The 26,766-nt window shown below is 41.7% G+C and overlaps 2 protein-coding genes across 4 annotated transcripts in view; one reads left to right on the forward strand and one right to left on the reverse strand.

Annotated features, from left to right (window-relative positions):
* The first annotated feature begins 2,015 nt into the window (after window positions 1–2,015).
* Window positions 2,016–13,937, forward strand: Hemk2 (HemK methyltransferase 2, ETF1 glutamine and histone H4 lysine). Of its 3 annotated transcripts, XM_075959278.1 has the most exons (6): window positions 2,016–2,180; window positions 3,891–3,977; window positions 4,579–4,669; window positions 8,022–8,105; window positions 11,433–11,574; window positions 12,906–13,937. In XM_075959278.1, exons 1-6 carry the CDS (start codon window positions 2,047–2,049, stop codon window positions 13,010–13,012), a joined length of 645 nt encoding a protein of 214 aa, XP_075815393.1. In that variant the 5' UTR covers window positions 2,016–2,046; the 3' UTR covers window positions 13,013–13,937. The 3 variants fall into 3 exon arrangements, with proteins under 3 accessions (XP_075815393.1, XP_075815399.1, XP_075815403.1); XM_075959284.1 differs by lacking the exon at window positions 8,022–8,105 and having other exon boundaries at window positions 12,906–13,147; XM_075959288.1 differs by lacking the exon at window positions 11,433–11,574 and having other exon boundaries at window positions 12,906–13,058.
* A 2,976-nt stretch (window positions 13,938–16,913) lies between these two features.
* Ltn1 (listerin E3 ubiquitin protein ligase 1) overlaps window positions 16,914–26,766 on the reverse strand; it is a 61,394-nt gene continuing 51,541 nt past the window's right edge. Inside the window, exons 26-30 of the mRNA XM_075959272.1 lie at window positions 24,094–24,265; window positions 22,396–22,616; window positions 19,921–20,115; window positions 19,251–19,418; window positions 16,914–18,642 (exon numbers count right to left, since the gene is read on the reverse strand). Coding sequence (XP_075815387.1) covers window positions 18,580–18,642; window positions 19,251–19,418; window positions 19,921–20,115; window positions 22,396–22,616; window positions 24,094–24,265 — 819 coding nt within the window. The 3' untranslated portion in view covers window positions 16,914–18,579. The remainder of the gene's footprint in view (window positions 18,643–19,250; window positions 19,419–19,920; window positions 20,116–22,395; window positions 22,617–24,093; window positions 24,266–26,766) is intronic.

Here is a 26,766-nt window from a genome sequence, read left to right on the forward strand (position 1 = left end):
TTTAAATATATTTCTGGGTTTGTTTGTGCATGTGTGTGCCGCCATATGCACAGAGGTCAGAGGACAACTTGTAGGAATAGGTTCATTCCTTCCCCTGTGTGAGTTCCCGGGACCCAACTCAGATACTCAAGCTTGGCAGTGCCTGTTGTTTACCTGCCGAACCATCTTGCCATCCTCATTTCTGTACTATTTCTCAAGTTCAAATTTAAAAAAAAAAAACTAGATTATAAAGGTTAATTTTAAACAAATTTTAGAAATTGACTTCAAAAAAGTGCAATGTACTTGAAGCATGTAACCTATAGCTGTCCCAGATGCCAGCAATGCATCCATTAGAAAAGGCAGCAAGGGGAGCTGGTTTGGGGTGAGTTCTAGCAAATGTTCCAGAGAACGTCCAATGTGTACCTACTAGAACTGCATAATCCAGAAGAAATCAGAGCTGGGTTACTGGCATTTCAGTCCTAATAGTCTTAAAAGAAAATTACACCACCATACTTGAAAAAACTTATGAGTGATGTGTTAGTTCGGGTTTCTATTGCTGTGAATAATAGATCAAAAAGCAAGCTGGGGAGGAAAGGGTTTATTTCCCTTCCACTTCCACATTGCTCTTCATTAAAGGAAGCCAGGGCAGAAACTCAAAAAGGGCAGGAGGCTGGAGGCAGGACCTGATGAAGGGGACATGGAGGGGAGCAGCTTCCTTCCTTCCTTCCCAGGACTTGCTCAGCCTGCTTTCCTGTAGATCCCAGAACTACCAGCCCAGGGATGGCACCACCCTCCCCCATCAATCACTAACTGATAAAATGCCTTACAGCTGGATGTCCTGGATGCATTTCCTCAAGGGAGGCTCCTTCCTCTCTGATGACTCTAGCTTGTGTCGAGTAGACAGAAAACCAGTCAATGCAAGTGACAATCGACTCAATATTAGGATGGCAATTTCTGTAATAAGTACATTAAAATATCAATAAATATAATTCAAAATATTCAATGTTTTTATTAATGTCTATCTATGTGTTGATGTGCATGTGTGCGCAGGTACTGGCAGAGGACAGAAGATACTGGATGTCCGGGAGCTGGAGTTACAAGTGGTTGTGAGCCACCTGATGAGGGTACTGGGAACCAGACTCCGATCCTCTGGAAGAGCAAGCACCTCACACTCTGAACTGCGGAACTGCCTCTCCAGGCCCCACCATTGTTTTAAAGATTCATTATTATTTCATGCATGAGTGTTCTGCCTGCATGAATGTATAAACACAGCAGTTCTGCGCCACTGCCATAGAGGCAGGAAGTGCAGACATCCTCTGGAACTGGAGTGAGAGGCAGTCGTGCACCACCGGCACAGAACTGCGGTGTAGGAAAACAAACTTGGGCCTTCTGCAAGTGCAGTACACCCACTGACTTCTCCAGCCCTCCAACTACAGCTTTTGTTTTTATTTTCAAAGCAGCCTTCCAAACTATTTTAATGAAAATGGCCAAAATAAATTTTATACATGTATGAAATAATCAAATAAGAAATAAATTTTAAAAAATCACAGTCTAATCTGGGCAAAGTGTCACAAGCCTTTAGTCCCAGCACTCGGGAGACCGGCAGGAGGATCACGGAGTTCCAGGTCAGCAGGAGCTAGTGAGACTGCACAACAAAATGAAGCAAATAAAAGTAATCATAATCATAATCAAAATGTACCGTTCAGCTGTTTAAAAACAGTAAAATTTAGTAATCACTATTTTTGCAAATCCTTACAATTTAAAAATGGAAAAACATTTCCAAATATCATTAAAGCAACAGTCGCCTTAGGAAAAAGTAACAGATGCTCAACATTAGGATAGTTGAAAAAGTACACACAAAATGTCCAAAATATGAAAACTGATGTTAGGGGGTGCAAAATATATAACTATTTATCAGTTCCAAGACAGCCCAGCATCCTGTTCGACTGCGCGTAAAACACAAGCACTTCGCCCCAGACTCCCTCCCACCCCGTGTCAGACCAAGGCGCATGCGCAGCCTGACGCATGCGCACTCTAAACGCAGGCCGGCAAGACGCGAAGAGAAAGATGGCGACGCCGAGCCTGCCCACGCCGCTGTATGGGCACGTGGGTCGCGGAGCCTTCAGCGACGTGTACGAGCCTTCGGAGGACACGTTCCTGCTGCTGGACGCACTCGAGGCGGCGGCGGCCGAGCTAGCAGGGTGCGAGGAGGGTGCGCGCCGCAGCGGGAAATTGGGGTGTCCCAGGGACGGTAGCCGGAAGTCTTGCCTCCTCCGGAAGTGGTGGGTCGGCCCACTGCCTGGTGATTGACAGCAGAGCGGGGTGAAAGAACAGCTTCCGGCGTGCCGGGGTTTGTGCTCTGCAAAACCCTATGGTTGGTCACCCTGCCTTGCTTGCCTTTCGGCTATTATCTGAAGATCGCAAGTGCCCCTGAGTGCAGTCGTAGTGTCACGGCCAGAAACAAGGTGTTCCCGAAACATTGCTGCTTTCCAATATGAAGTTCCTTAGTGTAAAACTCTCGCAGGGTTCACCTGCTACTTAGTGCATAAATAGCATCCTCTGGCAACGGAAGGACACGAATGGTGAAATGTTAAACCCACTCAGCTCTCTCAAGGAACAGCCATTAGCCATATGTTACTACTGAGCGCAGTGTTAGAAATGTAGTTAGAACCATTAGGGAAGATATAATAGTTACCATGCATCCGCTTACTGCAGGATCTTCACTAGCCTGATTCGTTGAGTATGGTAATAACTTTTAATGACAACAGTTGTAAAGGCTCCATGTTAATTTTTCGGTTAAGAGAATTTGAGTCAAGAGCGGGTAAGATGGTTAAGCTAGTAAATGCGCTTGCTGCCAAGCCTGTGGACTCAGGGTCAGTCCTCAGAACCCATATGGCAGGAGGAGACAAATGCTCCTACAGGTTGTTCTTGGACGTTCATTTGCAGTGCTGAGGACTGCTTGCCCACACATCACACACAAAATAAGTCTAATAAAACATTTTGCTGAAAGAATTCGGGTCATTAACTTAATGGGCAAGATTTTTGAACTGGGGATCGCCAGAACGAAATAACCAACATGCTTACCCCTCTTAAGCTTTGTCATAATTTTTTGTCTATAAAATGCTTTTGAAATCAGCCTTTCATCATAGACAGTGGAGAATTTCTAGTTACTGGACCATCTTATGGAACACTGGCTCAGAACTCATATGCTCAGAATAGCCCAGAAAGATTTACAATTACAAATTGCATTGCAGACTATGCTGTAAATGGGGCTGACCTTGTTACAAAGACCTGAAATTCTAATTATGAGACTGTAATGGTTTTTTCCAAGAAGTAACCACCTGGAAAGATTCACAAACTTTAGAGTGACTAACAGCTTCTCAGATATATGGCTGGTTCTAAAGCTAAAAATCCTGTAACTGCCTCTTGACTATTGTTTGAAAAGTTAAGCGCAAGGAATTCTCGTGAATGTCATTAGGCATTGTAAAAATTAAGTGGCGCTTTTGAAACATGTACACTCATCGAGGGAATAATTTCACTGGAAGATAATATGGAGACTTTTAAATTGAGGAAGCTAAGAGGCCATGCTGTGAGGTATTTGCCAGGTTAGTAGAGAATGTCTGTTCTACATCTATCTAGGTAGGTAGAGGACTTTTCGTTCCTAGGACATGCTGCTTGGTGTATTTAAGTACTTCGAGGTAACTGACAGTCTGTTACACACCTAAACTATTACCAGGTGTAGCTATGCAACAATATGCAAGTGATTGCCAGAAATTGTAAATTTCCCTTATTTTCCCATATATTTGCAAGCGAATGATGATGCTGGAGAAGTACATTATATTGCATGAGAGTCATCTTCCATGAAGAGTAGGCTTGTGGGAATGAACTAAGTATTCTGGTTTTGTTGTTAGAGTGGAAATATGCCTTGAAGTCGGAGCAGGGTCTGGTGTGGTGTCTGCGTTCCTGGCCTCCATGATAGGTCCTCAGGCCTTGTACATGTGAGTATACAACATTCATCCCACCTCCTGGGTTACTGTGACTGTGGCAGCTTGGGTGAAATATTTTAAGTAGACAAAATGTCTCTGGTGGTGTTTCAGTAAGGCCTCAAGTCACAAATTGTGCCCACCCCAGTTATAATTTCATGTTCACTCCTTCCTGCTGTGTGATTTTAGGAGCCACATAATTTCAAGTTCTGTCTACTGGGATCGTTTTCAGGGAGGTCATTTGACTGTTAGAAAACACCTGGAGAGTTGTTTCTTCGCAGAGCACTTGCGAATACAAACCCCAGGAAACAGTTAGTAGAAGATTTGCCAGACACGGAGCCGGTGTGTTTCGTGTGCTCTGTAATCTCTCGTGTATTTTGTGTAGCTGTAGTTCCTAGCAGTCGTTTCTTTGGAGTTCGGTTTTGCTGGGTGCTTAAGCCACACTTAATTCTGTAGCAGTGCTTGTCATCAGTGTAACAAGCCTTTGTTCTCTTTTTCTTTGCCATTATGAAAACATCCTGATTTTTTCTGTGCCACTTAGAATTAACAAAAATTCCTAAAGTAGCTACCAGATTTGCTTCTGTACACGACCCTGATTTTCTTCTCCTGTCTGTAGGTGCACTGATATCAACCCCCAGGCAGCCGCATGTACCCTGGAGACAGCACACTGTAACAGAGTCCACCTTCAGCCAATAATTACAGACTTGGTGAGCTTTAATCTCTGTTCAGTAGTAATCAATTTCTTCTCGGTTAATTGAAGGTTGAAAGGTTTTGGTGCAAATAAACTTTAGTAATTAACTTTTTTTGTTTTTATGAGACAGGGTCTCATGTAGCCCAGGCTAGCTCAAACTTAACTGTATAGCCAAAGATGATCATATACTCTTTTTTGAGTACAAGATTACATTTTAAAAAGTAGCAACGAGCTGGCCATAGTGGCTCACTCCTGGAATCCCCAGTAGTCAAGAGTGTAAGATGAATTTCAAGTTTAAGGCTAGCCTGGGCTACACAGTGTGACCTCTTTCTCAAAATCCAAACGGTAGAATTATTATTATTCATTTTTAGTTTTAGAATACAGTCTTTAAAATGCATCTGTGTATTTTCTTACATTGTTAGTGCACACCAAACACACTCTACCTTTTACAAACTCCGTGGGTGTCTGTCATTCTGAGTTGCGTGATACTAAGGGCTGCTCAGCCATCTGCCACGTGAAGTACCTGGTAGTTCCCCTCTTCCTTTCTCTGGCTTCATGTTGCCCTGTTGAACTGTTATCTATTGGCAGAACATCCATTCTCCCTGCTCATGTGCTTTGTGTAAGAAAATCAGACAGTTTAGACTCGCATTTAACCTAAGGGTCCTCCAAAAGGTGTCTCTACAGGAAATAAAGTCTGCGTGTTTTGCTGCATGCATTTAACACTTGCTAGGGCCTCTTTCATTTATTCTTCAATTCTTGGAGATGTGAAAGCTGGAAACTGACTGGGCCTGCAGATGCCTGTACTAGTCCTTGGTTTTATTTAAATACATTTTAATTTCAAGAGTCCCTTGTTTTAGCTCCAGTTCAGCAGCTGTGCCTGAATCTACTGCTGTTTCAGCCAATAATTGCCACTCCGCAGTTCCTGGCTCACTTCTCCGATAGTTGCCAGTTTGGAGCCTCCTGCCCCTGCCACCAAGTGTAGTTTTAACTAAATCTCCAGTGTTCTTTTTATCAATAAGACTTGGGAGTCAGAGGCTGAGGTGAAAACCTGCTAGCTCAGAGAGGTTGAGGAGCAACTAGCTGACCAACTAGAGATTCTTTGTGTCTCAGAAAAAGGCTGTCCTGCTCTGCCACACTCAAAGTCCTGTGCATCTCTTTATCCGTCTTCCAGATACTCTCTGACCCTCCCTACTACGTCCTTTGTGTCTCTATCCATCTTCCAGATACTCTGTGGCCCTCCCTACTACATCCTGTGTGTCTCTCTATCCATCTTCCAGATACTCTGTGACCCTCCCTACTACGTCCTGTGTGTCTCTCTATCCATCTTCCAGATACTCTCTGACCCTCCCTACTACGTCCTGTGTGTCTCTCTATCCATCTTCCAGATACTCTCTGACCCTCCCTACTACGTCCTGTGTGTCTCTCTATCCATCTTCCAGATACTCTGTGGCCCTCCCTACTACATCCTGTGTGTCTCTCTATCCATCTTCCAGATACTCTGTGACCCTCCCTACTACGTCCTTTGTGTCTCTATCCATCTTCCAGATACTCTCTGACCCTCCCTACTACGTCCTGTGTGTCTCTCTATCCATCTTCCAGATACTCTCTGACCCTCCCTACTACGTCCTGTGTGTCTCTCTATCCATCTTCCAGATATTCTCTGACTCTCTATGATTACTTTATGTCAATTAGTTGCTAGCTCTGCTTCCTGACCCAAGGTTGATTTTATTTAATAAATGTAAACGCAAACTCAGGTTCACAGTGTGATCATATATCCTGCTAGTTTCTGTTTTAAGATTTTTGTCCTTTTTGTTTATGTACTATCCAGCCTGCAGTTACTCCTGGAGAGCTGGGTAGTGCTTCAGGAGCCTCTGGGAGTTACAAAGCAAACCTCCAGTTTCGTGAGCCAGCATTCCTGGAAACTTATATTTTAGAGTTCTTTTAAGAAGTTTAATTTCTTTATGGAATCGAAAACAAAGTGGTGTGTGTGTGCGTGCGCGCGCACACATACACACACACACTGAGTTATTCTCTCATTCTTGGACTGTTGGAGGAGCAGATGAATCATCTTTTGGTTTGCAACAAAATTGTATCCAAATTACTTCAAAGAATAGGCTATTGTTTCCCCCTATAAAGAGGAAAAAAGAATTACTTTTGCAAGCACAACCTCAAAAAGAGGTCTTAGGAGTTACCTTTGAGTTTCAAGTTACCGGACTTATTAGGATAATTAAAACTGGATTGACTATAGAAATCTGGATCAAGAAAGTCTCAGATATCACTTTGTAATATATGTTTAGTGTTCATAATCAGTCCAGTGTATGTCCAATGCTTAGATGGTGTGACTGGAAATGAGGTAGCTTTGAATCACACAAACACAAAATTGTGGGGGTTTTTCTTTTTTCTTCTTGTTCCATGGACAACTGAGCCATAAAAAAGTGTCAAATGCTGGCTGTTTGCAGTCTCTGACCATTTTGTTCAGTGCTCCCTGCTCTAATGTCCAAATCTGTCAGTCAAAATATTTACAAGTAAGTGAAGAAGCAAAAACAGTCCATCCTTGGTGTTTTGTGTCGTTCAGATACATTCTATGTTATCTTATAAAACATTTCCCTTGGGACATGGGGAGCCACCTTAGTTGGTACCATGTCTGCCTTACAAGGACCTAAGTGAGATCCCAGGACAGAATATAAAAAGCCAGGCATGGTTGCGTGTTGTCTGTACACCCTACTGGTGCTAAATGGGAAGCGGAGACTGGTGGATTCCTGGAATCTGTCCAGCCAACCACCCTAGAACAGCAGTGAACTTCCAGGCCAGTCTCAAAAAGAAGGTAGAAAGTTCCTTAGGGAAGATACCAAGGTTGTCCTCTGACCTACACACACACGTGCTCGAGTGCATTTTTTTGTTTTGGTTTTTTTTGTTTTTTTTGAGACCAGGTTTCTCTGTAGCTATGGAGCCTGTCCTGGAAAGAGGTCTTGTAGACCAGGCTGACCTTGAACTCACAGAGATCTGCCTGCGACTGCCTCCCAAGTGCTGGGATTAAACCATTTCTTAGTTACAAGAGATCATTGTGTAAAGTAGCAGAGATGTTGTGAAGTTCTTTGTGGATCCACAGGGAATGTGTTTCACAGAATCGGGGCTCGCGGCACCCTCATGAACCCAGAATACGCACATACGCACTGTTGATAGAACCCGTATGTGGTATCTGCTCACTCTCCGCTTCACCCATTTAGCTTAAGTTCATATAAACTGCACCTGCATGAGAACATTTCTGTCTGTAAGTACTGTCCCCCACTGAAAACAGGAGAGAGTATTTTTAAAGACTTATTATTTAAACCAGAATCCAGCTTCAACTGTATTGTTGCTGTCTTCAGGTCCAAGGCTTGCTGCCCAGATTAAAGGGGAAAGTTGATCTGCTGGTGTTTAACCCCCCCTATGTAGTGACTCCGCCTGAAGAGGTAAGGGCCACAGCAGAATGTGGTCAGTCTCCAGCTGCTCTGTGTGAGACAAGGTGAACTTGGGCTGACTTCGGTCTCTGCTGCTAACAACACTCCTCTGACTACAGAAGTTCTCAGACCCGTCACTGTAACCCAGAAGGAGAGGAATACTGACGGAAGGACAGAATGTGACCCATCTAGTCAGAATTCTCACCCAGGTCAGGCCATGATGTTGAAACTGATCCATTACCATAAATAACGAAGTTTAATGCAAATTTTAAAAATACTTCTAATCAACTATAAATTCCCCAATAATGTCCTTCTCAGAGTCTTGGGTTTCATCCCTTGGCATTATCAGAAATGAAAAGTGTGGGACCAATCCTGATCTTTCATAGGGAAAGAATAGAAGTATGTATTTAAGAATCTCCATAGTAAGGAGTTAAGCCAGATCACCATTCCCCCAGAAGGTGAAGGCACATAGTTCAATAACAGATGAGCACCGGCTTCTCCTTAACTCTGCCTGATGTATTCTTTGGTGATTCTCTGGCAAAGCTGGTAAATACTATGCCCACTTCCATTGCAATTGCTCTGACTGTGCTCACATGAACTGAGGCCCAGGAAGTAAGTCACAGTCAGAGGGAACAGCACTACAGTCTCGTATATTCTGTTCACTGCTCCTGTAATCAAGTACCACAGGTTGTTTAATTAATACATGTATTTCTCAGAGTCTGGAGACTGAGGAGACCAGTCTCGGGGTGTGTGGCTGTGGCCAAGGCCTTTCTGCTGTGTTATGACAGAGACATCATACGCTGAGAACGAGGAAACATTCCTAAACATGTGGCTCTCTTCTCCTTTTCAACATGGACTAATTAATCCCTCATGACCCCCTTACTCAACCCACCTCCAAATGCCGTCAGCACATCAATAGGGGATTACATTTCTTATATGAATTGGATGCTTAAGAAAAAGCTATGGAAATGGACCTTGTGATAACAATGATTCAGTCCAGCCCAGAGGGGGCAGTGAGCAGAAGACAGCTCTGTCCATATGTACACCCACACACAGACACACAACGAATCAGTAAATACAGTTGTTAAAAATGTTTCAGCCCTGAAGATCTAATTTTAAAATCACTCAATAGCTGGGTGTGGTGGTGCCTGCCTCAGGAGGCAGACTTCTGAGTTCCAGGTCGGCACGGGCTGTGTACAGTGAGACTCTCCACAAAACCACAAATCAGTCCATAGCAGGATAAAAACTAAAATGGACAAAGGTTTATTACATTTATAATCTATTTAAGTAATGTCAACATGAGCCTGTGTGTGCAGAAGGATGGTTAATTCATGGTAATGGTCTCAGTGAAGAAACAATTCAGAGAATATGATGACCCACCAGAGTCCCAGTGTATTCCCAGCTGGAGCAGTAAGCTAAGTGTATCTCCTGACCTGTACATCTGCTGAGACATAGCAATGCCCTAGGCACTTCTGCAATCCCAGTACATCTGGTGTCTTAATTCCCAGAGCTGAATGATTAGATCGGGCGAAGCACAGGTCCAGCAAGGTGGCGCAGCAAGTCAAGGGTGCTTGGCACCAAGATCAGAGTTCTAACCCAGAACCCACATGGTAGGAGAAAACTGACTCCCAAAGGTTCTCCGATTACCATGAGTACACACAAACACACACTGATTTTTTTTTTTAAATTAAAAAAAAATTAGTCTGAAAACAATGATTTCAGGCCATAAAGTATAAAGACAAAGTAAATGAAATCAGAGAGGTTGATAATAAACGACTTAGAGATGATATCCAGAAGACACACAGTTAAGAGCTCTGTGGCTAGACTCACTGCCACATTCAGAAACGTGAACTAAAGTGCTATACAGGGGTTATACCTGTGGCCTCTGAGGAACCAAGAGTGGACACCCGGGCAGCAAGCAAACAGAAGGGAACACCTGCCTGCTCCTTTTGAAGTGGAATCCTCTCTTCTTTGGCCTCAGGGTTGGGATGGTGTCAGAAGTTCCTGAGGAGTCATCTCCTTCATTATAAGCAGATAAACGGGGCTTACTAGCCTGGAATCTTACCACAGGAAGCCCTACTACATTCTGGAGCAGAACTAGAGAGACCAGATGGGGACTGGTCCAAACCATGACACCTGCTCAACAGCCAGTTCCCACAAAGCACTGGAGTAAACAGAGATGGGCGTCCAGAACAGGAGCGGGCCCAGAAGAAAAGCAGAGGGCTCCAAAAGGAAAAATCTGGTGCTAAAGTTGAATTAATGGGTCTGAGGATAATCAGAATTAAGATTCAAAGAAAATTAATGGACACAGCAAATGTCAAAGACTACCTAAATAAAATATTCCTTCAGTAAGGTACTGTACCGCCATAAACAACGAATTAGAACTATACCAGAGGAAATGAGAGGTCCTTGAGATGTTTTGAATGACAGGGCTGTGGAGATAGGTACCGGATGAGATGCTTGTGAAATCGTCAGGGCCCAGGTTGATGTCCTCTGAGCCCATGTCAGAGCTTTGTGGGAGTGCACATTGATGGGAAGCTCACGAGGTGCTGGCCTGGTCCATGCAGCGGTAAGCAGGAGAGAGCCTCATCTCCGACAAGGTGGAAGGCAAGGATTGTCTGACCTTCACACGCACACACACATGCACACACACATGCTAACATAACATCACATGCACTAAAAGACACAGGAAAGAATGTGGAACAGTCCTGCACTCTAAAACATAGTTAAAAACAGAATTGTTGAAGGTAGTGGAGGGGCAGACAAACAAGCTTGGAAAACCTGCCCTTATAAGCAGGATTTTTTTGCTTTGTAAAATTTATGTGTATGATTATGAAGGAATTATTTTAAATTGGGAAACCTATGCCATATTAAGTGACTAAAAACAGAGAACATGATTATATATAAAATTAAAAATCAAATATGGGTAAAGGCCACAGCAAGAAATAGGAAAAAAGTTGTCAGCACTGAACTAAATTTTCAATGGTTTCTTCATAATAAATATACTTCTGGTCCTGACTGAGCCCGGAGCCGCATGCAATCCTGTCCCTTGGGTTTTTGAGGCAGGGTGTCACCATGTAGCTCAGGTCGGCCTTGAAATTGCCATCTTCTCGCTCGGGTTCCTAAGCATGGAGACTGCAGTGTGCCCAGCACACCCAGCGTGCTGTTTTAGTTGTTGGATAATCACATGCTCTCTTGTAGCATGAGGATTTCAGGAGTTTGGCAGAGTAACATTCAGAAGCCAAGGTACACTCATTTGGAATGCACTTGTTTGGTGATGTTTAATGTCAAAAGGATTGTAATCTCAAACTTGAATCAAGTCTCTCTGATTGGTGACAGGTAGGAAGTCACGGAATAGAAGCAGCTTGGGCTGGTGGCAGAAATGGCCGGGAAGTCATGGACAGATTCTTCCCGCTGGCTTCAGAACTCCTCTCCCCCAGAGGGCTGTTCTACTTAGTTACCATAAAAGAAAACAATCCAGGTAATAAGAAACAGCTTCGTGTTACTGTCTACTTTTCTGACGACAGTTCAGTGTAGAAAACTAAAATTTATAAAGTAGCCTGAGCTGTTGAGCAATTTAATCACTAACAACAGCTTAGCTAGCCAGAAGTTGACGTTGAAAGACTTTAAGAGGATAAATGTTTGTGTTAAAAACAGCACTCTGGAGGCAGAGGCAGGTGATCTCTGTGAGGCCAGCCTGGTCTATACAATGAGTCCCAGGACATCTCTGTGAGGCTAGTCTGGTCTACAGAACAAGTTCCAGGACAGGCTTCTAAGCTATAGAGAAATCCTGTCTCGAAAAACAACTATTGTCTTCTTAAGACAGGCAGTTTTCCCTCAGTCATAAACTAATATTCAGATATCACTTGGCCCCCAGTGTGGGCTCCTTCTCATGGGGCAGTAACAGAAAAGGAGGGTTACTCCCACATGTGCTCCGTGGGAGCCCTTGCAGGCAGGTCAGTGTTGTCGGTCACAGGCTCACAGCTGGATGAGACTTTACCCCAGCAGAGTGTAGCTCTTCCAGACACTAAACACTAGCTGGTGAAGATGAAGTTTCCAGTCGAGTACCAGTTAGGCTTCAGCAATATGGTCTGAACCCTCAAGACTGTAGGGTGAACTAGCTTTGGCAATGGCCTGTAATGTTTGGGGGGGGGGGTCTATGGATCCTTGGTCCAAATGATAAACACATAACCCATTTATTGTATGTGAAGGGGTTATTTGGAACTATTTTCTTAGTTCAGTCTTTTCTTAGTTCAATTTTTCTTAGAACACCAGAAGAAAGGATTGGATCCTTTGGAACTATAGTTATACATGGTTGTGAACTATCATGTGAGTGCTGAGACTTGAACCCAGGTCTTCTGAAAGAGCCGTAAGTGCTCTTAACCACAGAGCCATCTTTCCAGCCCTAGGTTTTATTTCCAAAAGAAGTAAACTTGTTTACATTCTCTGGGCAATGTCAGGATTCAGCTTGTTCATATTCTCATTGACCTTTCCAGAAAGGATATATGGCAGAGATTGGCACCAACCAGCTAAAAATGTGACCAGTTGCTCTAACAAGGTTAACTAATGATCTTGTGTAGTCTGAAGTAGGCCACCACTACACACTGGCCCTAATCAGAATCCTCAGAACATCTTAATATGTGTCCCACTTCTCTGAAGTCCAAGCTTGAATTAACAAACATTATTTGGTATACATTGTTTAATCAGAGGAATTTAATGCTTATCATCTAATTAAATTAATCAGGAGTCATGCATATCACCAAATGATTAGACTGAATTTTACCTTTTGGTTTTATTGTTTTTTCATTTTAGAAGAAATTTTTAAAACACTGAAGACAAAAGGTCTGCAAGGGACCACAGCACTTTGCAGGCAAGCAGGCCAAGAAATCCTGTCAGTCCTCAGGTTCAGCAAGTCCTAGTGTCCTGAGAACCACCAGATGCCCAAGAACTGCCTGAAACGGAATGCACTCAGCTGGTTCGAGACGGACGTCATTCCCTGGCCAAGAAAGTTTATCAGAAATGTGTCATAAAGAAAAAGATGGAGTCAGGGTGGTCATGACACATACCTTTAATCCGAAGACTGAGGAGAGGCAGGGGCTGATGGACCTGAGTTCAAGGCCAGCTTGGTCTACAGAGCGAGTTCCAGGACAGTCAGGACTGTTACACAGAGAAATCCTGTCTCAGGAGGGGCAAAGAAAGAAAAGGTGAGAGCTGGATAAATGGCTAAGAGGTTAAGAGCACTGGCTGCAAGTGCAGAGGATTGGGGTCCAATTTTCAGCACCCACATGGTGGCTCACAGCCACCCATAACTCCAGTTTCAAGGGCTCCTGGCCTTTTCTGATCTTCAGGGTACCAGGCACACATGTGGTATTACATACATAATGCAAAACACGCAAAGAAAACAAAGCTGAAAAACAGAAACAGTTAAGCTCGAGCATTTTGTTTTCAGGGACTCAAGTATGTGGGTATTTCTGTATGCTTGCAAGCAAATGTGTATATTCTATTTATAATTTATATTTTATGTTATATTTATATATGAAAGAACGTTTGATTTAGCATTAGCTATAATAGCAAAGTAATATAACCACCCTAAAAGTCCATCAGAAAGGACACTGGTTAAAATAAATCTCAGCTATCCATTCCACTGAACATACAGCCATGAAACGAGTCACTGTGTAGACCTGAACCAGATGGCAGCTGGCTACAACGGAGTGCAAAGAGGAAGCTGCAGATGAATTTCATCCTGTATATACTGTTCTGAGAACCCTTCCGAAGCAGTGTATCGATGTGTGTGCATGACAAAGGCTTGGGGTAAACTACAGGAATAAAGGGACGTTCACTCTTTATGTAGCATTGTCCAGTCCTGTATATATAATTTAAAAAGTAGGCATGACGTTGGGAGATGAGGGTGAGGGGTGATTATGATTAGTATACACTGTATACATGCATGAAATTTTCAAATAATAAAAATGATAGTAATAATCCCCAGTTCATGATAGAGTAACTAGGGCCAGGATAATGTGGTGATAAATATTCTCTATTCATAAGATACAGTATCGACCAAGGGCTATCACTTAAAGCAAGAGCAGTTGTGATATTAGCAGGGTCTTACTCCAGAATCCAAAAGGCCTACAACTGCAGTTTACCATAGGGGCCGCCAGAGGCCCTGTATGGAGTCCCTGCCTTTCCTTACAGCCTCAAACACCACTGGATTTGCTGGACCACATGGCAGCCTGGACTTTGAAGAGTAGGTAGGAGGTGCAGGTTGTTGGTGAGACCTCTCAGGTATTAAGGAACACTTGTTCCCAACCTGTGGTCTTGCTGCCAATGTGCCACATTTGGGGAGTGGACAATTAGGTGAAAACCTGTTAGCTTTAGCAAGCTGCTAAACGGATGCTCCTTGACCGTGCCAGCAAACTCTGAGCTACAGTTTCACAAGAGCAGCGCACATCACCATAGCACAGCAGTTAGTATCAACACTGGCATGTCTTCATCCGTTTGTCTGTGTCCCAAACCCTGTGGGGGCGGGGACAGCAGTGTGGGCCCAGCCTGACGCATACCAAATGCCCGCGGTGTTAGAGGACAGGAACTCTTCTGTTGCCGTGCAATAATTATGTTCACCAGACTGCTATGGAGAGAAGCTGATGTTGAGAAGGAATGAAATGGGATAGTGTAGTAACACACAAAAATGCCATAGCATACTTCATGTGCTAATTCAGTGAAACTAAGTTGTCTCTTATCCCAAATAACCTACAATCTGGGTGTCAAAGGCACAAATTACAGGATGCCTTGGTGTTAGTCAAAGGAGCCCTTATTCTAAAAGTTCACAGTAAATAAGTCAAAGCTACCAAAGACAGATGAGCACCCTTAATAAGACCTTTTATAAGGGATATCTGGAAAACGGAAAGACAAATTTATACAGACACTGAAAGATTCCATCACAGATACATAACATTTCTTTTTATCTCTAATTTGGAGCAGAAAATTAAAAAAAAACCAGTTGGGTTATAAGACCCATAAGGTAAAATTTGGTGAGGGCAAAAGAGCCGCTTGTGAGTAACCAAACTTTCGGTGCTGTGATGACTGTTGCCGACTGGAGCTAACACCACAGTGGATGGGCACATCTGGGAGGGGCCTCTCTTAACTAAACCACTTTAAATCTGGATCTTTTGAGATGAGAAAATCTGCCTTTAATCTGGTCCACGCCTTCTGCTGGCAGCCTATATAAAGGACACGGAGGAAGGAAGCTTTTATTCTTTGCCTGCTTGCTCTTGCTGGCAAGTCCATTCCTTCACTAGCATTAGGGCCTACCGTTGGTAGACAGCCATTGTTGGACCACAGTCTGTAAGCCATTCTAATATACACATTCATTTCTGTGTTGTGTTCCTCTAGGGACCCTAACTAGTAAAAAACGTTAAGACAAAAAATTTAGCTGAATCAAAATGGAAAGAAATGATAATTTAATTAAGTGGGAAAATTTTAATAAAATGTAAATAAATGTAAAATTAATACCATGTTGAAGACAAGCTTGACTAGATAGTAAAGCATTATGTGACCAGCTTAAAAATACAAGTAACCTATTAGAAATATAAATTGTGAATATGTTTGTAAAATAATGACCAGCAAGCAAGAATGAATGAAAGTAGGTCTCTCCATAGTTAGGAAAATATGAATCATAATGAAGATGATGGGAGATGTAGCACAGTTATACAATGCTTGCTAGCTCGCATTCTCCAACTAGAAGCCGGACAATTTCATTAAGACTAAGCGTGAGTGACAAGTACAAACCAGAACCCTTACTGTCCTGTGAGACGGGCCAACATGTAGCCAAGATAAAGAGCAATGTGACACCACATAAACCAATGGCTCGCACTTCCTGCCACCTGGAGTTCACTGTAGCTCACGCCTCCAGAGCACCTACCACATTTGCTGAGAAAGACGATAAAGAGCACATCCTACAGCATTGGCTCAAAGAAGCAGAAATTGCCAAAATAGCTCCTGGGAGGACTGGCAGGTGTGATGCTAAATAGCTGTCAGGTGAAGAAGCATGCTGCAGAAGACGACACAGCAGGAAAGGACCTGAAGCTTAAAGCAAAAAAAAAAAAAAAAAATGCTACAAATCATATATGGCTACAAGCATAGCAGAAAGTATGAACCCTCCAACAGGAAGGAAGTGTACAAACTTCAGAACAGTAAACTGTCTCTGAGGAAGGAAGAAGAACAGGTTAGAGAATACAAGAGAAACATTTTATTTCTTTAAAAAGAAGAATCAAATATGGCAAAATAGTATGGGAAGAGTACAAGGATTTATATTAATTACTATTTTCTGTATATTTGAACTATTTTGTAATTTGAAAGAATTTAATAAGATAATAATCAAATAACAATTATTCACACTATAAAAATTTGCCATGTGTTAACATTTAAACCACAGAAATGTATATACATGAGAAAAATAACAATTAAAAATAAATTATAAAAATTGCTATTTAGTTTGGGGTTTAAATAAATTTGTAGTGGGGCTTTGATACTTAGGCAATTTTAAGATCTTGTCATGCTAAAACTTTCAAGGCTGGTGTCCTGTCTGTGAGTGTCATCACAGCTAAAGGAGTGAAACCTGAGTGCGGAAACCTGGGTTTCAGTCTTGCTTCTGGGAAGCTTCCTTTAGTGTAGGGGCAGTGCTGAGCTGACAGCTCTCCACACAGATCGTACAGGATGTATTCAGAGTACCGAGTATGAAGAGTTCCTCCCGCCTAACCTGCTGCCCTGTCTCTCTTCTACTTGAACTTTGGGTCAGAAGTCAAGAAGAACCAATACTGGAAGGGTTATAAAGAAAATTTTATTGTAAAGCCACCTTAAAAAGAATGATTTTCACAGGGCTGTTACAGAATCCTTGAGATTCTTGTGTCGGAGGCAGACGTAGAAAGGTAAGAGAATGTTTGAAGGGTTAAGAAGAGGTAGTAGATTTTGATATCTACACTTCACTCTGTCTCCGAACCTCAAGACTGTAAGATGATAAATACTATACAGAAAAAAATCAGGAGACAGACAACCCAATGCTTCATCTGGTAGCCCATAGTTCTCACTCTGGACTGCAATCCTGACCAAATTCATACTATTTCGATAACAGTCATGTTGACCAATTGATGGTAAGCAGTGATTTTATTTGACACGAGTTGCACCCTTCTAATTAAACATTTGCAGAGATGAACTGACCTTTTACGTGTCATAACTGCTGGATACGAAATGGAAGACTGTGATAAAATTAGTCTAAGATCTGAACTTCTATACCTCATACTTTGGATGCAGGTGTTAAAGGCAATGGTGCTGTAGCCAAGGCAGTTTTTACTTGTTTACACACTTCAATCCACTAAGACTTCATTTCATCAGGCTTGGCGGCACTCACCTTTAATCCCAGAGTTTGGGAGGCAGAGGCAGGCAGATCTCTGAGTTCCAGGCCTGCCCAGAGCTACATAGTGAACTCCTGTCTCAAAACAAAACAAAAAAACTAAAGACTTAATTTTATTTAGTACTAATTCCTTCCTTATGGTTTTAAATAATTAGTCCCCAAATTCCTGATTTGGTGTAATGATGGCCAGTAAGGAGAGCGAAATTTGATACAAAATTTAAAGACTCCTTCAGTATTTTGAAATACTGGTTTTTGCAGATGCCATGCTTTAGAAAGCATATTTATCTGTTCCTTTCTTGATATTCAGCTACCATTTTACTTCACAAATAATCAAATGCTGCTTACCTCAAATTCCTACTCTCTGGAGACTTACTAAACTAACAACTCCACTCACAAATTTACAATTCAAATCTCATTAACATACGGAAATAATTCTTTCACAAACAAAAGGTCAATGTCATGGATATAATTTATAAATTTCATAATTCTTGACAGAGCCCCTTAGAGTTCAATTCATTCTTCCATGTGAGATTTCAGAGCATTCTTCAAACAGCTCTGGATATGGATGTAAATAGCTTAGTGTCACTTTATCATTAAAATAAGTATGAAAGTCAGAGTAAATTTTAATTTTCTCCATCATCACTAACAAACAAATCTTAAGTTTTATCTATGGATGTAAAACAGCTCTCAATTCCTTTACACTTGGACTGTTCTACAACACAGACCAACAAACTTGATGATTTATAAGTTATAATATAGCTAATGCTTTCACAAATTTCAGTTCTATAATTTAGGTATTTTTGAGAAGAGATATATTTATTTTTAAATATACAAAGAGACTAAACCATTAATATAAATATTTTCTCTCAAATATGTAATGTTCTCTTGTAAAAGAAAAAGGTTTCAAAAGATTTACAAAGCAATCTCGAAAGAAGTGAGCCTGATTTTAGGTCATATGAGCAGAGATGGCAATTGTGTCATGCTCACTGGCTTCTTCAAGTCAGTACTTCAAGATGGAGCCAAATCCAGGGCCTCTGGCTTCACCTATTGCAGGGACAACTTACAGTTTAAAAAACCTCAGAAAAAGGTCTCACGACAGAGTGGACAAGTAGATTTGTTGCTAGATGTAAACCATTTGTACTGAAAAAAAAAAGAATTTTAATATTAGGATAAATTTTTAAAGCTTTTTTACATGGTAAGCTGTAAAAGTAAAATGAAAACGGGAACATACTAAGAATGAACATAACTTTCTGGAGGCTACACTATGACCCTTGGCCCATATACTTAGGCTCATGCATAAAACTAAGCTAGAAGGAAGAGCTCTGAAGAAATGGCTCAAACACTGCGCTTCAGTATGTTTACAAAGGATAAAAGGCTCTGACGATGAGGATCAGAGTCGAGTCTGGAACCTCCTGACTTGGTCTAGAGCTCACGAGACCGTCAATTCACTGAATGCTAAGAGGTCTATGAGAACACCCACTCATTAAGGAGTTTCATGTTCCACCTCAGTAAATTATACGTAATCTTTTACAGACTTTGAAGATTCACTTCTTAATGTCTCCTCCTTCAGGCAGACAGGATGTGCAGTGACTAGGGCGTGACATCAGAGAACAACTCTGGTCAGCTTGGTTCTCTCCAGCTGCCTTTCCTTCCTGCTGAGCCATCTTACCTGCTCTACTCACAGTCTTCCAAATAAAGACCACACAATACACAGCACAAGAAATAGGAGAAGTTTCTCTTTGCCTTACCAAGCAAGCTGAGTGGAACTTTTTCTTGCATGTTCTGCAGGCTTTTTTGGGGAGAGAGTAGTTGAAACCATGAATGACTGAGAAGCAGATCATACAGTCTTCAACACCCTCGAAACGCTTGTCCACATTGTTCTTCCACAGTGCCAAGCCTTCCATAATGCTTCCATTCTGTCAGTGAAGAGGAAGGAGAGTGACCACACATGGGAAGCCTCCAAAGGTTACTTTATTCAACCCCATATATTTCAAAGCTGAAAATAATTATGAAAGAAGATAATCTGGTTGGTTATATTATGTCCTAACTTTCCTAAATAATCTCTGAATTTTTAAGAAAAAAAGTTATTTTTCACAATAAAGACAGTTTTTACTTAAGAATGTATTTGTGCCAGGCGGTGGTGGCACACACCTTTAATCCCAGATCTTGGGAGGCAGAGGCAGGAGGAGCTCTGGGAGTTTGAGGCCAGCCTGGTCTGCAGGTCGAGTTCCAGGACAGGCTCCAACGCTGCAAAGAAACCCTGTCTCGAAAAACCAAAATGGAAACAACAACAACAAAATGTATTTGTGTTTAACCAGGAACTTTTAATTTCCACATTAAGCAGAGATTATACTTTGTGTTCAGCTGCTCCTCAAAGATGGTCTCTGATCTGAAAGGCAAGCGTAAGCAGAAGTGTACCTGGTGTGTGAGGTAAGTGCTTAACTGCAGCATCCAGTTGCGCCACTGCTGCACAGCCACCCCAATTCTTTTCCCACTTTCCACTGTTATCGAACCCAACGGATAGTTGGAGGGCAGCTGGATGATGAGTTCGATGACGATGTCTTCGATGGTGTATGTAGCCATCACTTCTCGAGTAGTAGCTCGTGCTTTAACCTACAATGCAAGAAAAGTGTTTCTTCTTTGCCAAATAGCTTCCCGTTATTCAAAAATCAAAACACTTTGATACATCAACTAACAGCTGAAGACTACCTAGGAGAATAAAAGACATAAACACATGATTTATCTGATACCAGGCATTTAAAAAGTAGGTTTAAGGGCCTGGCATGTGGCAGAGTGTGACGGTTCTTGCCTTTAATCCCAGCACTCTGAAGGCAGAGGCAGATAGATGTCTGTGATATAGACTCATCTACATTCTGCTGAGCCGAGGCTACAAGTGAGACCCTGTCTCAAAAAAAAAAAAAAGATTTTACATGTTTTAGTGTCTCTTTATGATATTTATAGTTTGTCTTACAATTGCTGATAAAAGGTACCTAAGTGTCGTAGATTTTAACACAACAAAGCATTGGTCAACAGTCAAAAGGCACCCACAGTGTTAAGTGTCAGCTGGATGCCTACTGTCTTGACACAAAAGGAATCAGAAAATAAGGTAGATAATTTCTATAAATTCTGAATCAAAGATTATAATTTGTGATGACACGGGAGGCAGAGGTAGGCAGATCTCTGTGAGTTCAAGGTGTGATGGCAAACACCTTTAATCCCAACACTTGGGAGGCAGGTGAATCTCTGTGAGTTCAAGGACAACCCGATCTACACAGTGAGTGCCAGAATAGCCAAAGTTACATAGAAACCTAGTCTCAAAAAAAAAAAAATTAAAAATAAAAGAAATAGAGTTTAAACTAAAGGCACATACAGATGGAAAATACACAGAGAATCTGGATACTGTGTATATTGTGTTGTCTTTGAATTGTTTGATGGCTGAGGAAGGAGCAATAGCTGCTAAAAAACATTTGATTATAAATACTGCTGGGTTAATCCAAGATAGGTATTTTGAAAATGCCTTGACTTCAAAATTTAAGTCAAAAATATTTTACTTTGGAATAGAGGTTTTAACTTTTGTTTCCACGGGAAATGAGAGGCTGTGGATTCATTCTGGGTTAAGAAAAATCAGGTTTGATCAAGGAAGACCCCCTGAGAAATCTGATAGGAGCAGATGGCCCAGATGTCTGAGTTCTACATCCAGAACAGTTCAAAGACTGCTGCCTGAGATGATCAAGCCTCACAGGAAACTCCAGTCAGGACTTAATCATAATTCTAAATTTTTCTTTAGGTCCCCATAAGACTATCAGTGCCCCTAATCAGCAGGAAGTATTCTAGAAAACTATGCCCACATTCCGCAAAAATAGACTATGGATATTTTTCTGTTTAGAGTACTGGATACAAGTTGTTATGGATAATGGTAGGAAGAAAGCTAAACAAGGGAGATTAGACTCAGAGTTCTTGTTTTAAAAGGGGGTGGGAAGTGCTGTGGGAAAATGGGCTTTCATCCCGTCACTTGTATTATTTTTAATAAAGCACTGATTGGCCAGTAGCCAGGCAGGAAGCAGAGGTGGGGCAACAGGAACAGGAGAATTCTGAGAAGAGGAAAGGTGAGTCTGCAGTAGTCACCCAGAAATAGAGGATGTAGATAAGAATGCCTTGCTGATGAAAGATACCAAGCCACACAAGCTAATACAGACAAGAATAATGGGTTAATGCAAGATGTAAGAATTAGGGCTGGAGAAATGGCTCAATGGTTAAGAGTATCGCCTGCTCTTCCAAAGGTCCTGAGTTCAATACCCAGCAACCACATGGTGGCTCACAACCATCTGTAATGAGGTCTGGTGCCCTCTTCTGGTCTGCAGACACGCACACAGACAGAATATTGTATACATAACAAATAAATAAATGTTTAAAAAAAAAGATGTAAGAATTAGTCAATAAGGGGGCTGGAGAGATGGCTCAGATGTTAAGAGCATTGCCTACTCTTCCAAAGGTCCTGAGTTCAATTCCCAGCAACCACATGGTGGTTCACAACCATCTGTAATGAGGTCTGGTGCCCTCTTCTGGCCTGCAGGCATACACACAGACAGAATATTGTATACATAATAAATAAATAAAATATTTTTTAAAAAAGAATTAGTTAATAAGAAGCCTGAACTAACAGGCCAACCAGTTTATAATTAATGTATTCCTTTGTGTGTTTCTTTGGAACTAAACAGATGCAAGACAGGGCAGGACAGAAACCTCTGTCAACATTTCTTGAAACAAAAGAATTAGAAAATAAGGTAGATAATTTCTATAAATTCTGAATCAAAGGTTACAACTTGTGATGACATAAGCAATCAAAGATATCAAAATTATTTGTTTTCTGGAAAAAGTTAAGACAATACTAACCGTCATGCCATTGAATAGCTGTGTACTTGTTTGTACAGAAGATATTTCTTGAAAAGAAAGAACACTACTGACATACTTGCTTGTGAATCTATCTACAATATTGAAAACCCGCTTTTCACTGCTATTCCACCAGAGCCTAACCATGGCAGGCAGGTCTTTTAGAGTCATATGGTAGACTGAGCACGCCAGGTGTGGGATGTGGTACGGGAGAGTTGCTGTTCCTGAGGAAAAACAAATTCCAGTTAGTGATATGTACTTCTCACCTAGAAGAGCAGACTAACCATATAGTCCTTAGCAAGCCACCACCATCACTCCACAGAGAAAGACCCCAACTCAGAGACTGTTAATATCCTCCCACACACTCCAAAGGAATCACATCAGTGACAAGACTTAAGAGTGAAAACCCCACGGACACAGAAAGGTCTAGAAATAACATCCTATGTTTCACACGAAAGACCACAAATGAAATGGGACAAGCATTTTTTAAAAAGAATTAGTTAAGGTTGTTGGGTTTTTTTCTTTTCCTTTTTTAGTTACTCTATAAAAGTAAGTTGCAGCTGGGCAGTGGTGGCACATACCTTTCATCTTAGCACTCAGGAGGCAGAGGTAGGCTGATCTAGGAGTTCAAGGCCAACCTGGTCTACAAAGTGAGTTCCAGGACAGTCAAGGCTGTTAGACTGAGAAACTGTCTTTAAAAACAAAAACAAACAACTGAGGATCCCAGGATATGAACAGACAGCTTAATGGTTAAGAGCATTTGTTGTTCTGCAGAGGAACTAGATTCCCAGCAGGTAGATGGCAGCTCACAACTGTCTGTAATTCCAGTTCTAGGAAACAGACCCCCTCTTCTGGCCTTTGTAGACAGAAACATGGTACAGATGCATGCAGGCAAAACACTCATACAGATTAAATAAAAATAAGCCTAGAAAGTTAAAAAAAAAAAAAAGAAGAAGAAGAAGGAACACCCAATCTTCCCATCATGTGGTATACCATCAGATAAAGGAGTTTTAGCAGTTCTTTTTTTAAATATTTATTTATTATGTATACAATATTCTGTCTGTCTGTATGCCTGCAGGCCAGAAGAGGGCACCAGACCCCATTACAGATGGTTGTGAGCCACCATGTGGTTGCTGGGAACTGAACTCAGGACCTTTGGAAGAACAGGCAATGCTCTTAACCTCTGAGCCATCTCTCCAGCCCCTTAGCAGTTCTTCATAGATAAATTTATAATTATGACAATAGAGCCAGGTGTACTACATGTCTATGTCCTTAACTAAAACCCAAGTTTCCAAGTAAAGAACACAAACTTCTAACTTATTTTTATTCCATTAATTAAATATAGCTGGGCATGGTGGTACATGCCTTTAATCCCAGAAGTAGACAGATGAATTCACGGCCATCCTGGCCTATAGAATTCCAGGCTATCTAAAGCCACAGTGAAACCCTGTCTTCAAAAACAACAAAACCAAAAACAAATAAACCTCATACAGAATACTAAACTTCAAAAACAAATGAAATTCTTTACAACCTCATCCATAGGATCCAGCAATCTGTCCTATTGGATAAATTTGGAAAATCCTGCATTTCAGTACACGCATAGGTAAGATTTCCATTTGGTATTATCATCCATAGCTCCAGGAACTTTAGTACAACTTGGTCTTATCAAGGCTCTAAGAAAGATACATGTAGACCACTGACCTCTAATACTCAGCTGAAGTTCCTCAGTGAAGAATGTTTTGGGGTCCTTATTTGATACCTCAATAGCTGTCTCTCCATAAGTAGGATTCTCTGGCATAAGTCTGAACAGATGATAGAGTAATTTATTCAAACTCTTTGTTTTCCTAAGGTACATTGAATACAGAGCACGAAGCTGGTGGAAAGCAAAGAATGTATTAGTAAAATCAAGCCAAGAAAAAAGAGTAACTCTAACAGATTACTGTGCTCCATGAGCTGCATCTCAACACAGAGCTCTACTTGTGTTGCAGGGCAGAGGCAGAGCACGACCATGTACTGAGACGTGAGTCTCGTCCCTGGCCCCAACAAAACAGAGAGAGCGCTGGGGCTCCACTGCAGGGGCCTCCTACAAAGGATACGCACATTTTTATTTCCCAAGACGACACGACATGGTACTGCACGTTTCCTCATAAACCAGCAGTGCCATTATTAGATGTATGCTTCTAATATTTTTCTCAAATCATTTTCCCATCCTTACAGTCAAACTGGTTTGTAGGCTCTATTTGAGCCAAGAATGTGTAGTTGCTATTCCCCACAGATGACTAACTCACACCCTCCCACACATTTCTTCCACACCACCAAGTCTTTAATCTTGCAAATTCCTAAGTAAAACTAATCTCATTTTCAAGATTAACTTTATATCAAATATTATAGCATTCTTTTAGAACAGAACACATGGATGAGTAACCCAAAATGTCTTTAATTGTTTACCACCAAGCAGGAGATTCTATATAAAAATATGGATTTGTAGTCCCTCCTAAAATTAGGAAAATCTGGCACCCTGGGAGCACCCCAGGACTCTGTGTGATTCCCATGTTTCATAACTACTTGTCTCTCAATAATGCAGCCTGCGCTTCCCACATCGTCACTGCTCTGGTCTCTGCAACAGTTCCATCAGGACTCCTTTCTTTGTGCCACAGCTCACACCAGAGCTCTGAGATCTGGAGCTGGTTCTGTAGGCATGCTGACAAAACACCTTCACAACGAAGCCATCTAGACACAGAACTGATGTGGGAAGTCCTTCTGTCTATGTGTTGCTTTTATTGGCTAATGAATAAAGAAGCTACTTTCAGCCAATGACTTAACAGAACATAGCCAGGCTGGAAGAGATATATAGAGAGAGAGCAGGCAGAGTCAGCGAGACTCCATGAAGCCACCAGAGAAAGATGCAAACCGCCAGCCAGAACCTTGCCAGTAGGCCACAAGCCTCATTGGTGAAATATAAAATAATAAAAATTATTTTTTCAATAATTTAAGATATAAGAGTAAGCTAGCAATATGTTTAAGCTATTGAACAGTATTGCAAATAATATGGTTTCTGTGTGATTATTTTGAGTCAGGATAGCCGGGAACAAACAAGCGGCCTCCTACTACAGAGACCCTTTACAGAATATTCAAGCTGCACAGCACCCAGTATGCCAGCACAGGCATTAACATGCCTAAGGGAGCACGGCACATGACTTGTGGCAAGCACCTCTGCTGAAAATTAATCAGGAGAGAGCAATCAGATGAACCCAAATTGTGCAACACAAAAACAAAGGATTAATTGCTTTTGTAAAGCATCCTGATGTCAATGCCATATTTTCAAGTAATAAACAGATAAAAGTAAATACAGAGGTCAACGAGATGGCTCACTTTGACAAGCCACACAAGCCGACGACATCCTAAGTGCACTCCCTTCAGTGTGCTCCATGGTTGATTCCAACACTGCATTAAAAACTGCAGGTGTCAGCTGGGGCGGTGGTGGCACACACCTATAATCCCAGAACTTGAGGGGTAGAGGCAAATGGATCAGAAGTTCAAGGACATCCTAGACTACTTCATGAAATTAAGGCCAGCCTTGGCTACATGGAACTGTCTCAAAAGACAAACATCAAGGTATAGTTGGTTATTATCCTTCTCCCCCTCCCCGGCTCTTTTGTTCCTTACTCTTTGGGGGCAGGGTACCACCCAGCTCCCAAATAAATCACACAGAGGCTTATTATTATTCATAAATGCCCGGCCTTAGCTTGGCTTGTTTCTAGCCAATTTTTCTTAAATTATCCCATCTACCTTTGCCTCTGGGCTTGTCCCTTTCTGACTTTTACTCTCACTCCATGACTGGCTGTGTGTGGGTGGCTGGCCACTAGCGTCCTCCTTTCCTTGTTCTTGTATTCCTTGATTTATTCTTCCCAGATTTATTCTCTCTGCCTTCCAGCCCCGCCTGTACTTGCTCCTGCCTACCTACTGGCTGTTCAAGATCTTTATTAAACAATAAGACACTTTAGTCAGGCAAAGCATCATAGTTTCACAGAGTTAAACAAAAGCAACCAACATAAAAGAATGCAACATATCTTTGCATCATTAAGACAAATGTTCCACAGCAAAAATAAATGTAAATAATATCTTAAAATAATATTCCACAACAACAGAGGGTTACATAAACAGCTCGATGGTTAAAAGTGTGCGCAGCTCTTCCAGAGGATCTTAGTTTGGTTCCCAGCACCCTGTCAGGCAGCTCATAACTACCTGTAACTCTAGTTCCAGAGGCTCTGGGCACCCACCGCTCACTACCACTACATATATACATAATCAAAAATTAAGTAAAGCCTTTAAGAAAAATCAGATAAAAACTCTATCTCTGTGGGTGTGATTTTT

Source organism: Microtus pennsylvanicus, chromosome 1 (assembly GCF_037038515.1).
Source record: "Microtus pennsylvanicus isolate mMicPen1 chromosome 1, mMicPen1.hap1, whole genome shotgun sequence".
In the NCBI taxonomy this organism is placed as follows: Eukaryota; Metazoa; Chordata; class Mammalia; order Rodentia; family Cricetidae; genus Microtus; species Microtus pennsylvanicus.